Consider the following 14,607-nt stretch of genomic DNA (forward strand, 5'->3'; position numbering starts at 1 on the left):
ATTGAAATTAGAACTGAGACCACGTATATTTATGAAATGAACAAGAAAGTTTTTGGGAAGCCAGGATCTTTTTTGGATAACTTTATTCTATTAGTTTGAATATTCATGATGCAGTCAGTATATAAAATGAAAGTGGAGGTGAGGGGAGATATAAATTAATGCTTGTGGATATGAAATACACACAACAGGAATACACCCAATTTCTTGATATAATATAACCTCGATAATGTATTCTGCCTATTCACCACTCTGACTCCCTTAAGTCAATAACTGAGTCCAGTTGTTGCCTCCACTCTCCCTCCAGGAAGAGTAGAGACAGTGAGATTAAACACTGAATGATCAAGATGCTTCCTAAGAGTTACTAACAGGTTCAGTCTGGTAGACTAGCCAGCAGCTGGCTTGCAAAGACTGTTTCAGAGCTAAATCCCTAAAATGTAAAGAATATTGGATCTGTCTATGATACCCATCATAACCTCAAAAGACATCCTCATACTGCATGATAGAAGAGATGAGAGCTGCCATGGAGGCTAAACGTGTGCTTCACCACTTCATGCATGCTTCCAAAGTGTAGTGCTGCACCATATGGTGAGTCGTCTATCACCTGATATTGCCAGGTGACACAGAGGAGCAGATTTATCTGTGTGATGTGGACACTGCTTTACATTTACTTAATGCTTTACATTTATTCACACTTCAGGAACACCACCAGTATAACAGATGCAGAGTTTGCACTGGGGGAAGTATACCTAGGATTACTAATAATCCTAACATTGTGACTATGCAAGAAAAGGATTTCGTTGTCACAGAATGGACTTCAGAAAAATTTGGTCCACTTGAGCCAAAAGTGGGACCTGAATATCAGTTCCATCAGTTTTAGACCCACAGGTAGAAAGCCCTAGCCTATCATACTGGAAGAATATCTTTTCTTTTTTATTGCTTTCGTAAAGATGACTACGGTGGTCTGAGACAGTATTTAAATTCTATACGGTGGAACCATCTGATGATGTTACCAAGAGCAAATTCAAAATTCATTCAAAGAATTAATCTTGGAATAGCTACTAGGCTTTTCATACCAACAAAGAAATATTGTTCAAGATTTAGGCCTAAGTGGATGTCAGATGAACTAATTAGACATGTGACAGAGAAGAAAAATGCATGGGATACATATAAATTAACATGTGTCACAGAAGCCTATGATAGATATAAGCTGTCTGTAACCAAATTTACAAAGTAGGTTAGGCAGGCAAAGGCAGATTATGAGAAATCTTTGGCAAAGGATGCAAAGAAAAACAGCAAAGCGTTCTTTACTTATGTAAACTCTAGAAGGAAGGGGATGAATCAGATTGGTCCACTTGATATCGATGGTTCAACTGTTGATGATCCTGCTCAGGTAGCTAGCAAACTAAATGAATATTTTGCTTCGACATTTCACACACAAGGAGTTATTCAGCGAGGGGAATGCCAGAGGTGTATTCAACTCTGGCAGTAAGCTAGATAAATCTTGTAATAACTGAGAGTAAAGTGGAAGAGAAATTGTTGAAGATAAACACAAGAAAGGCACATGGGGTGGATGGAATCTATCCAGTTATATTAAAGGAGGCAGCAAAGGAAGTAAGCAAACCCTTAGCCATAATTATGAGAGCTTCCCTGGACTCAGGGGAGGTACCCATGGACTGGAGATGTACAAATGTGACCCCAATCCACAAAGGAGGATCAAACGGAGACAGAGGTAATTACAGACCTGTTAGTTTAACTTCTGTTCCAGGGAAATTAATGGACACACTGGTTAAAGAAGCATTGCAGGATCATCTAGACAAGACTTCAGTTATAGTTCGAACACAGCATGGGTTTGTTAAGGGGAAGTCTTGTCTGACTAATTTGACTGGATACTATGATGTAGTCACAAAGGAACTGGATGCAAAGAATAACTTTGATATCATATATTTGGATCTTAGAAAAGCCTTCGTTGCACATGGAAGACTGCTGCACAAATTGGAGCAGTGTGGCATTGGAGGCAAATTTCTGCTATGGATAATGGGATGGTTGAGTGGGAGAAGACAGAGTGGTAATCAATGGACACTGCTCTTTGTGGACTAATGTTGTTAGTGGAGTCCCTCTGGGTTCAGTGTCGGGCCCATTGTTGTTTTCTGTATTTATAAATGATACTGATGATGGTATATCAGACTTAATATCCAAGTTTGCAAACAATACGAAGGTTGGAAGGTTGTTAATGACAGTACACTGCTGCAATAGGATCTAGAAAAGTTGAGCAGATGGGCTGAGAGGTAGCAAATGAAGTTTAACATTGACAAATGTAAAGTACTACATATGGGAAGCAGTAATCCCAGAGTAATGTATCAACTCTGTGGTACCACACTGACAGTGGCAGAGAATGAAATGGACCTGGGGTAATTGTGCAGGCAGATATGAAGTTTTCTGAGCAGTGCAGACGGTCTGCAAGAGTAGCTCGTAGTGTCTTGTCAATGATATACAGGAATTTTTCTAGCAGGGATAAGGAGGTGATTATCCCCTTGTATAAGGCGACGGTCAGGCCACACCATGAGTACTGTATACAGGTCTGGAGGCCTTATTTTAAGAAGGATGTAGAGCTGTTTTTTTTTTTTTTTAGGAGCATTAGCAACTAAGGCCATATTGCTCCGGGATATGCAGTGGTCATTCCCTGACCTTTCCGCATCCTCCATATTTGGTGGTGACGGGCTCGAACCCCGGTCTAATCAAGAAGCGTGTGCTGTGCACTGCTGCTCCTTCCCACCTGGCTACGGAGGCGCCATGATGTAGAGCTGTTGGAACGAGTACAGCGAAGGGCAACAAGATTAGTGAATGGAACAAAGGGTTGCTCTTACGTAGAAAGGCTTAAGTTTTGCAAATTACAGTGGCTGGAGACTAGGCACCTGCGAGTTGATCTGATTGAGGTGTATAAAGCCTTGAATGGTTTGAGCATGCTCAATGCAGATGGGATTCTTCCTCTTCAGAGTAATCGCCTGAGAGGGCATAAATTCAAATTGAGGAAAGACGGTTGTAGGATAGATGTGCAGACGTTTGTGTTTATCCAGTGGGTGGTTGATTGGTGGAACAAACTTCCATCTGTCATAAAAGTTGATAGCTTAAATAGATTCAAGGCAGAACTTGCCAAACATTTGGAGCGAGTGAATGGGTGAAATAAAGGTGATTTTTTTTTTTTTTTGGCTGATACTATATAAGCTTGCTTTCTTGCATCATGTGCCTTTGCTATTGAAAAGTACCTTTCATATATATTTTCTAATGTAACAAATGCTTCCAATTTTTATGCAATAAACTGACCTGCATACAGTATAACAACCAAAAGTATTCTGCTTGATTTTTTTTTTTTTTTTTTAAACTGGTTATGCATAGTGTAGAAATGTACTCTGTAAACAATGTTGTTCTCAAACCCCTAAATCCAGAAACTTGTTTGTTTTTCAATAGAAATTTTTATATATGATTTTTTCCCCCCACTTGGTCAAATATACACTGGAGAGTGATGCAATAATAATTATATTTTGATAACTTGTTTTGGTAAAAAAATAAAGGGTAAATGAAGGCAAAAGAAATAAAATATTATTTTCTGCTTATGCTCTGAGATGGACACACTGGGCCAGAGGAGTTTGCATAGAGAATACATGAACATTGCCATATTTAGCAATCAAGTGGGCTAGTCTTACAATCAACTCAAACATGTACTACTGTACCCTCCCATACCATCACTTGAATGGCAGTTGCATTTATTGGATATGGGCAAGAGATTTGCTAATAATTAGATACAGCAACCATAGGCATAATGGTAACTGATTAAAACTGGTGGGGAAGTTTTCACACATAATGCAAATGTGAATAATTAATAAGGAGATGTAAATTACCTTGTTGTACCAAAAAAAATTACTTTAATCATGGGCAGTTTTCAAACAATTTTTCCCAAGTCATAAATTAATTTGTAACTATATCACTATGTCTATTCTAATTTACTCTAATAATTAATAAATGTCAAAATTTTTAATAAAGAAATCAAAGGAAACACTTTTACTGGAAAGTACTGTAAGTTACAGTTAAGTGAACAATCTGGCTGAAGAAATGTAAAGAATTATCTTTCAACAGAGATCTGTCAAACCCCCAAGCACTTGCATACAAAGTGACTCCCAAAGCATTTGGGGTGAACTGCCATTTAAGATGAACAGAACTCAACTCTTGGAGAAGGTATCAAGATGTACAGTGCTATCAAATCAGTGCCACTCAAACTACACTATAGCAGAGAACAATTATATTCATTTTTGATTTTAAAATTATGTCAAGTATGTTAGAGATATACTGCTATATTTAAAATCTTGGTGTCAGCTTGTCTGCCATAGTAATGTACAAACATTTATACACAGCCAATCAATATAAAATAAGCATGCATGTAATGACAGAATGACCTAAAAAATGAAACACTATGTTAACAGACTGTATTTGCCATTTGTTCAGGTGAGGGGGGGAAGAGAGAGAGAGAGAGAGAGAGAGAGAGAGAGAGAGAGAGAGAGAGAAATATGAGGGCACACATTAATAAAACAGTAGGGCAGCTTATCACAATGGAAGACTACAACTAAATATGTAGTAAAAATAATATAGTAAACTCTGATATCCAGCACTCTCAAGATTTTAAAATTTTCTGCATTTTAGAGAATTATAACTAGTGGTTGGGCAGTTTAAGAGGCACACATTTCCAACATATTAAGCAAAAATAACTGAACTTATTTATATATGTAAACATTTATAATGACTATCTTATCTTCATCTGTTTGTGCAGATAGCAAGACTTAAACAGCATGGATAACAATTACAACTTTCAAAACTGATTTTGTATACTACAAACAACTTCTTTACAACTGTTTTGACTATGTTTTCACTAGAGATCACCTGCAATCTAATGAGAAATCAAATAATCCTGAAACAAATGGCAATTAACTTTTAGGAGGCTATCTGTTTGACAGTGCAATACGAGGAAAACTCATTGCAAAGGTAAGCTTGTTCTGCTCCAATTCAAGGGATAAGACAGTCTTGTAAGAATCATATGAAAAAAGAAATGCAACTTTTTTTGCATGGATTCTTAAAGACCAATGCAATCACTGACACAAGTGCCAGATTACTTTGATATTTCTGGATTGAAAATTTTGATTTTTTTCATATAATGCACTGAATTTTAAATAATTTGGGATGTAAAGTGCCAGATTTTACTGTACAATTTTTAGATCAGTTCCTTTTTTTTTAAATGTTGAATCAGAAATTATTACCAAATCTATGTCATGTTTAACAGAAATACTCACCATTAGCTTCTGCAAGCAGTTCAGCTATGTGGGTGAGAAGATGTGCTTTCATTTGTAAACGAGCCCTATCTTCATTTCCAAAACTACTAAAATCCTGGGAACATTTCTCTGGCATCAAATAACACTTATAAGAATAATTTTTTCGAATCTCATCACTCGTCAATTCAGAAAACATTTCAAGTAACATTTTATCAGACAGAACTCTTATTTGATCCAATGTTAAAGAATCTGCTCCGTGATATGTCCTCTTCAGAGAGACTACCTGAAAACACAAGATATTGAGAGCATTTTTTTTTTTTTTTTACATTTATAATATTTACAAACACTGTAAATTAAATTAAATTCATAATTTTATATATATATATATATATATATATATATATATAGCGAGCAAATAGAATACGTGAACAGAATTTATAAATAACTAAACAATAGAATCTAGGAGCGAGAGAAATACTAAAAATACTAAAAGGAGAAGAGCTGATTAATGCCATCAAAAATAACATGATAAAACATTACATCAGTCTTAATATGTTAAAAGCAAGTAATAGATAAGTTAGTGGCAACAGAACGCTATACTAGCCATTACTGGTCCTTAGTTCAAACCTGGAAAGGATACATATAAATAGAATAGAGTAGAGAAAATAATATAATATAATAGATAAATCATAAAGGTAGAAGATAACATAAATAAGTATGGTATGTTAATTATAGGAGATAGTAACACAATGAAAGGGACTTTTTCAAGGGCTAACCCTTTCAATGTGTCCTCCTATAATTAACTGAGCTATCCGTTTCTGATATCATCTGCCTGTTAAACGTTGCCGAATGGTGATAAAAGATATCAGGTAGTTAACAGGCTAGATGACTTATATTATATGAAATAATATATATATATATATATATATATATATATATATATATATATATATATATATATATATATATATATATATATATATATATATATATATATAGTATGTATAAAGTTTATCATGTTGGATATTATCATAGTATTACTTATGCTTAATGCTAATCTTGTTAGATTTTAACATATTTCATTTATGAATTCATTTGTGTTGTTGTTATTTGGTTTTTAGGAGCATTAGCAACTAAGGCCATATTGCTCCGGGATATGCGGTGGTCATTCCCTGACCTTTCCGCATTCTCCGTATTTGGTGGTGACAGGGCTCGAACCCCGGTCTAATCAAGAAGCATGTGCTACGCACTGCTGCTCCTTCCCACCTGGCTACGGATGCACCTTCATTTGTGCAACGTTAATGCCATTGTATATATGCCAATTGGACATTATATGTGCCTGTAATTATAATTATCTATATGTTCAACTTATTGTGGAATGTTTCCGATTAATGGTGTTTGACTATAGGTATTAGTGGGCTTACGGATCAGGTAATCAGGTTAGTCCATAAAGGTTATCTTAATTCTGTAGGGCCTATAAACATTATATTTATGTAGCTTATTACCTAATGGTAAGGAATTTTCATTACCTGCAGCTAACATCTTATCAAAATTAATGATTATGCATATAAATATACTAAATTCTGAATTACAATGCAATTTAATATTATACATTCCATCACGTGGTCAACAATCCCCTACTTCGTCAGGGGCTTTCAGCGGATCGATGGCCCATATGATGGAATGCCTCATACATACATATTTCTGTTGTCCCTATACCAGTTTTGCTATTCCTTAATTTATGTACAGTTATATTAATTATATTATAATGTTTAAATTTATTTTTGTATTAAAATTTTTGGTTCTTGTGAGCGTTCTATGCAGCAAACTGGGATAGGTGACACAAAGCCCTACAGGTATGTATCCGAAAATGAGAAGGTTCTTACTTACCGTTACTAGTCCAGTAGATGTGGTAGTTTAGAAAGGGGGAACTACCAACCTTAAAATTGTTTTATATGTAGCAAAGTTTTGTTGCGCATACTGTAATCAATGGCATGATGGTGTATTAGCTTCGGGCCCCGTTATCCTGTGCTAATGTTTGTGGTGTGTGTGTGGGGGGGGGGGGGTTGTAAGTGGTTGGGTGCAACTTTGGTGATTTGGTAGTTGTTATGCTGTTAATTCTTTATGAAATATGTTAACATTGGAATTTATACATGTATTACATAAATGTATTTACATTTGCTTTGCCATACCTAGGACTGTGCTGGTATAACTTTTCTAAGGCTTAACGGTACGTATGTATCCAAAGGTATGGCTATTTACATATTTACAGCCTCTTACTAGGTGATATTATGTCGGTATTTTTATTTTTGTCTGGAGGGTATTTTTTTGGTATCGGGTTGTAGTGCAGTCAGACAACGAGCCCCATCTGAGTGCAATAAACCCATTTAAAACATGGGATAAAATAATTTATTGCTTTGGTATTTTTAGGATATTTTCAATGAATGTATGTGGGTTGACATTAGGGTGGTATGTTCTTAGGTTAGCATGTATGGCTGTTTTTATATGATGCCTGCTGTAATGGATGGGTATTTTATTTATCACGAGTGTTTTATGAGTTTTTGAATGGCTTCTTTTGTGCTATTTATATTGTTGCATATTTTTAACAACCTGTTTGTTTGATTTCTTATGGTGTTTCCATGTATGTGTTTGGCTATATTGCTTTCCCAGTAGGCGAGTTTTATTGTAGTGAAGTTGAAGAGGTCTCTCTTATCATAGTGATGTGTATATACTACGTTTTGGTTGATAATAATTTCGCTGTCTAAGTAGACGGCTTGCTGGTTGATATCTGGGTTTGTGCGTTCGATTGTCAGGTCTGTTGGGTAAATTTCTTGTGCTACTGTTCCAAAGTTGTCATGGTTTATCACTAGAACGTCATCTATATATCTGTAATATGTAATATTATCTATGATTCTGCTTTCATAGTGGTGCAGGTAAAGGTTAGCTATGGAGCAAGAACTGCTAGAACCCATAGCTATCCCCTGGCTTTGTATGTATATTTTGTCACCCATGAGTACATAGTTGCCTTTGATACTGAGTTTGATGAGGTCATTCCAATATTGTTTGTTGCATTTAATAATTTTGTAATATTTTTCGTAGTGTTGCTGGAGTACTTTGATTAGGTTGTTGTGAGATATGCTTGTGAATAGGTTTTTAAAATCGTACGTGTATATACTTTTGATGTTATTGTTTTGGTTTTTGATATATTCCAAATATTTTTTGTTGTCGGTGATGATTCTGGAGTTCTTGATTTCATTGGTTATGTCTTTTAATTTTTCTTCCATTATCTTACTAGAGTACTTTATGTAACTATTCTTGCCTGATGTAATAAATCTTTTTCCGGTAGGCACCTTGTGAAATTTAGGTATCCAATATATGTATGGGTATTGTATCCTGTCTATTTTTATTTTGAGCTTTTTATGCATACCCAAGATTTTTTTGCTACACACCGTTGTTACACACCGATATTTGTATAATATCGGTGTGTAGATACACACCGATATTATACAAATATAAATATATTATTGTCTACACACCGATATCGGTGTGTAGACAACTCTTATGAAACTACAAAGTAGTTGTTGTAGGCATCATTTGCTCTTTCTCATATTGTGCTCTGCCTTCACTGATGATAGGCCAATAGCCTTGAAACATGTCTGGGTGGTGGTACTCACTGAGAATAAGTAACAATAGTCTTAGCATTAGCATTAGTAGAGGCATTTGATGCAAGAAAGCAAGCTTATGCAGCATCAGCCTAAAAAAAAAAAAAAAAAAAAACACTCCCACTTCACCCCTCTGTTCGTTCAAAATACCTGTCCAGCTGAGCCTTAAACTTATTTAGGCTATCAACTTCCACGACAAGGGATGGAAGTCTGTTCCACCAACCAAACACTCGCTGGCTAAAGGCAAATTTCTGCACGTCTATCCTACATCTGTCTTTCCTCAATTTGAATTTATGCCCTCTCAGGTGATTATTCTGAGCGAGAGGAAGAATCCGATCAGCATTGACCATGCTCAAACCATTCAATGCTTTATACACCTCTATCAGATCACCTCGCTGGTGCCTAGTCTCCAGACACTGTAATTTGCAAATCTTAAGCCTTTCTTTGTAAGAGCACCCCTTTGTTCCATTCACTAATCTTGTTGCCCTTCTCTGTACTCGTTCCAGCAGCTCTGCATCCTTCTTGAAATGAGGCCTCCAGGCCTGTATACAGTACTCTAGGTGTGGCCTGACCATTGCCTTATACAAGGGAATAATCACCTCCTTATCCCTGCTAGAAAAATTCCTATATATCATTGACAATACACCATGAGCTACTCTTGCAGCCCGTCTGCACTGCTCAGAGAACTTCATATCTGCCTGCACAACCACCCCCAGGTCCCTTTCATTCTCTACCAATGTCAGTGTAATACCACAGAGTTGATACGTTGCTCTGGGGTTGCTATTTCCCATGTGTAGTACTTTACATTTGTCAATGATAAACTTCATTTGCCACCTCTCAGCCCATCTGCTCAACCTTTCCAGGTCCTGTTGCAGCAGCATAGTGTCAGTAGTGTCCTTGACAACCCTGCCTACCTTTGTATCGTCTGCAAACTTCAACATTAAGCTTGATATACCATCATCAATATCATTTATGAATACAGAAAACAATAATGGACCCAACACTGAGCCCTGAGGGACTCCACTAATAACATTAGTCCACGACGAGCAGTGTCCATTGATTACCACTCTCTGTCTACTCCCCCTCAGCCACCCCTTTACCCACAGCAGCAATTTGCCTCCAATGTTACACTGCTCCAATTTGTGCAGCAGTCTTCCATGTGTAACAGTATCAAAAGCCTTTCTAAGATCCAAGTATATAATATCAAAGTTATTCCCTGCATCCAGTTCCTTTGTGACTGCATCATAGTATCCAATCAAATTGGTCAGGCAAGACTTCCCCTTAACAAAACCATGCTGTGTCCGAGCTATAACTGAAGTCTTGTCTAAATGATCCTGCAGTGCTTCTTTAACTAGTGCCTCCATTAATTTTCCTGGAACAGAAGTTAAACTCACAGGTCTATAATTGCTTGTGTCAGCTTTTGATCCTCCTTTGTGAATTGGGGTCACATTTGCACATCTCCTGTCTATGGGTACCTCCCCTGAGTCCAAGGAAGCTCTCATAATTATGGCTAAGGGTTTGCTTACTTCCTTTGCTGCCTCCTTTAATATAACTGGATAGATCCCATCCACCACAGGTGCCTTTCTTGTGTTTATCTTCAACAATTTCTCCTCCACTTTACTCTCAGTTATTACAAGATTCTCTAGCTTACTGCTAGAGTTGAATACACCTCTGGCTTTCCCCTCACTAAATAACTCCTCATGTGTGAATGTCAATGCAAAATATTCATTTAGTTTGTTAGCTACCTGAGCAGGATCATCAACAGTTGACCCATCGATATCAAGTGGACCAATCTGATTCATCCCCTTCTTTCTAGAGTTTACATAAGTAAAGAACTCTTTGCTGTTTTTCTTTGCATCCCTTGCCAAAGATTTCTCGTAATCTGCCTTCGCCTGCCTAACCTCCTTTGTAACTTGGTTACAGATCAACTTTTATCTATCATAGGCTTCTGTGTCATGTGTTAATTTGTATGTATCCCATGCATGTTTCTTCTCTGCCATATGCCTCATCAGTTCATCTGACATCCATTTAGGCCTAAACCTTGAACAATATTTCTTAGTTGGTATGTAAAGTCTAGTAGCTTCCAAGATAAGTTCTTTGAATGCTTCCCATTTTGCATTTACTGTTGGTAACATCATCAGTTGGTCCCACTGTATAGAATTTAAATACTGTCTCAGTCCATCGTAGTTGCCTTTACGAAAGCAATAACCCTTCCCTTTACCCCTAATGGTAGTTACCTCTTTGAGTAAATCCCACTTCAGCACACTGTGATCACTGCCACCTAGTGGTTCATTTATCTGCAGATTCTTAATGCATGAAGAATTACTGCTGATAATCAAATCAAGAGTATTCCTCCCTCTAGTTGCCTCCCGAACATGCTGATGTCATCCAATAAATCCACAAAAGCCTTGCTAGTGTGTGAGTGACCAGCCCACAAATTCTGGTCAATATCTGGGAAATTAAAATCTCCCATTATAAGACTCTCTGATTTACTGGCCCACTCTATTTCCCTGTACAGTTTCTTATTATACTCATCAAAGTCATTAGGCCTATAGCACACTCCTACTCTCAATTTTGATCTCCCAATGCTTATGTCACACCAAACTGACTCGACACTGCACTGTCCAGCGATGTCCACTGGCTTCACTTCCTTGGATTTTATGTATTTCTTAACTAATAGCATAACCCCTCCTCCCTTCCTATCCAGTCTATCTTTTCTGTAGACGTTGTACTCCCCAAATTCCAGTTCTGCATTCCTTATATCTGTGTGACACAAAGTCTCTGATATCCCAACAATATCTGCCTTTGATGTTTTGAGCAATACCTCAAATTCATCTAATTTATTTACTAAACTCCTAGCATTGGTGTACACGCAAGTATACATGCACCTATTTCTATTCTTAGCTACCTTAACACAACCCATGTGTTTACTTGTACCGCAATGACTCCCAGCAGTCTCTGAAATATCCTGAATCTTGTTTTTCAGGCTTCTGCTCATTCCAATAGAAGCAGTGCAAGAATCTCTTTCACCTCTGCCAGTGGCTACTGTTAATCTATTTGTCTTTGTATCCCCCCAAGCTAGCAGTTTTCCGACCCACCTAACACTGCCTCGATAGCATCAGCAAATATTCTTGCACCCTTTCTATTTAAGTGTATCCCATCCCTGTAGAAGCAATCCCTCCTGTTAACAAGTACAGTCCAGGCTGAAAAAAATTCTACCCCTTGAGCCTTGCACAATCTTTCCAAGGCCGAATTGATCGACAAGGCTCTCTTCATATACTCCCTCCTATCGTGTCTGGGCAGAATTGCAGACACTTTCAAATTCAACCCTATTTCACGGCTTTTTTTCAACAGTGACCTGTACTTGTTAAGCAATTCTGCCGGTCTCCTACTCTTGATATCGTTAGTGCCCACGTGTACAACTATATCACCTTTTGTGCCCTTAAAAGATGATATCTGCTCTACAACGTCATCAACCTTTGCCCCTGGCAGACATACCCTGGTCCTGTTCCACCTATCCTTTTTACAAAGCATGTTCCCCGTTTCCCTGACAATAGTCACCAACAACTACTAGTTCCTTTGGGACCAGCGCATTCTGCCTTGGGGGGTTGCCGCTGTGTTTCACGATGACCAAGTGCAAGCTCTGGCGTTGATGTGGGCAGCTGAGAGCTTGATGGGCCCCTCAATTTAGTTCCTTCGAGGGCATCCACCCTGTTCTTCAAGCTCTCATATAGGCCCATAAGAACGCTGAGTTGTTGCCTGATTTCGATATACTCCTTGCATCATGCACACACAAAGACATCCCCCATGGCAATATCATGTCCCGTACCTGAATGCTCCACAAACATCATGCAAGCTGTGCATTTTAGAAGGCTGTGACTCAGAAGGCAACTGCCCCCCTCAGTTCTCCTCTGAGCCACAGCACTTCCATTAGCTTGAGCCTTTTGTTTTGCTGCTCTGGTCTGAGTCATGATTACTTTTAATTTAAATAAAATTTCAATTTCAGTTTATAACCCTAACTTATCTCCCAACACAGCTATAACGGGATATATATTTTTAGCGTCAAGTATTAATGAATCAGTCAAGTATTAATTATCTCCGAGTTCCCTTTATATAACTTCCGTATCAGTTATGTATTAATTAATTATGTTACGTTTGTAATCTAAGTCGGTATATGTATTTAGTTAAAAGTGCAATTTAAATGCCAACGAAGTTGAACAAGTTTAATAGATTTTACCGATCGCTGAAAATATTATAACGTATACTATACTAACGCTATCTAGGTTCGATATATAACGATCGTATGACAAAGACAAAGGCGGAAGTTACGAACGGTAATCTATGGACACTTAAGTATTAATTAACTTTCAAATCTCGCTGTCCCAATTCAGAATAAACCAACGATCCTTACTAGGTCTATAAGCTACTTACAAAAAATAATTTGATGTAAAAGATATTCAATAAGCGGCTAAATTTGGCTAAAAAAACTTCTCGTTCAGCGGAGTTGTAACTTGTAACACGTGGATTTGATACCCTTACCGATACTTTTATGCAATTACAAGGCCGAGTAAAGAATAAATACACGAGATTAATCAGAAATATCTCAAAATAATGCTATACTACTAAATTTAAATCAAAAGTTTTAGAAAAACAATAATTTCAAATCAATAAATAAGAAAAATCCACTTAGTGGCTTTGAACACGTCTGGCCCGTACTAGCCTCCAATTAGTGAAGCATTACTTATTCGAGGTAGTGCAATATCATGGCAACTCGTCGTGAAGGCAGAGCACAATATGAGAAAGAGCAAATGATGCCTACAACAACTACTTTGTAGTTTCTTTAGAGTTGTCTATGGTGTATCTACACACCGATATTATATAGATATTAAACTCTTAATGTATTATGCCTTGTGCATTTAGTTATTTTAAAAATTATATATTTGTATGTGTCATTGTGATTCAATTCCTCTTTGACTGTTTCTATGTAGAATTTTTCACAGATAATGCTGAAATTGTTGTTTGCCTTATCTGTGCTTGTGATCACAAATTTATTTTGCAATTCTTTTTACTCTGCGGTTGAAGTTTCCAGGTTTATCTTGTTCATCATATTTTTGCAGTGCTATGTTTTCTCTGAAACTGGTTAGTATGTTTTCAGTGGTGGTGTTTATCCAGCTTTGAAAATATTCTATAGGTTCGCTGTGTTTGTATGCTGCTTTAAATGCGAATTGTAGTAGATCTGTGTATATTGATTTTCGTATGTTTTTCAAACTGACTGAGGTGTTAGGTCTGAATTTAGTATCTTTTTTCATGGTCTCTCTCTTAGTGTGCTGGGGTGTTAGGTTTGAATTTAGTACCTTTTTTTCATGGTCTCTCTTTGTGTGCTATCTTCAATAATGTTGAGGTTGCCTATGATTATATGGTTGTAATACGTATTAATGTAGTCTTTATATTTACTTTCCTGGCAGTGACAGGGTTGGTCTGCTTCATTCATATTGCTAATAGTGTTTTTGTAGTTGCATATTGCTAGTCCTATAGGCTTGGTGTAGCTGTTTCTAACTTTAATTTGGATGTTTTTTATTGGTAGGTAATCCTTATTTTTATTGATAATGTCACTGATTTTGATATAGTCG

At 37.0% G+C, this 14,607-nt stretch overlaps 1 protein-coding gene across 1 annotated transcript in view; it reads right to left on the bottom strand.

The window, feature by feature from the left end:
- Positions 1–14,607, bottom strand: part of LOC150084741 (uncharacterized) — a gene marked incomplete at its 5' end in the record, with an annotated part of 120,705 nt that overhangs the window by 90,855 nt on the left and 15,243 nt on the right. The window contains one exon of the mRNA XM_090376343.1: positions 5,337–5,598. Within this exon, the coding sequence (XP_090232469.1) occupies positions 5,337–5,598 (262 nt within the window). The remainder of the gene's footprint in view (positions 1–5,336; positions 5,599–14,607) is intronic.

The sequence above is a fragment of the Mastigoproctus giganteus genome, chromosome 6, assembly GCF_048544385.1.
Source record: "Mastigoproctus giganteus isolate SK-2022 chromosome 6, ASM4854438v1, whole genome shotgun sequence".
In the NCBI taxonomy this organism is placed as follows: domain Eukaryota; kingdom Metazoa; phylum Arthropoda; class Arachnida; order Uropygi; family Thelyphonidae; genus Mastigoproctus; species Mastigoproctus giganteus.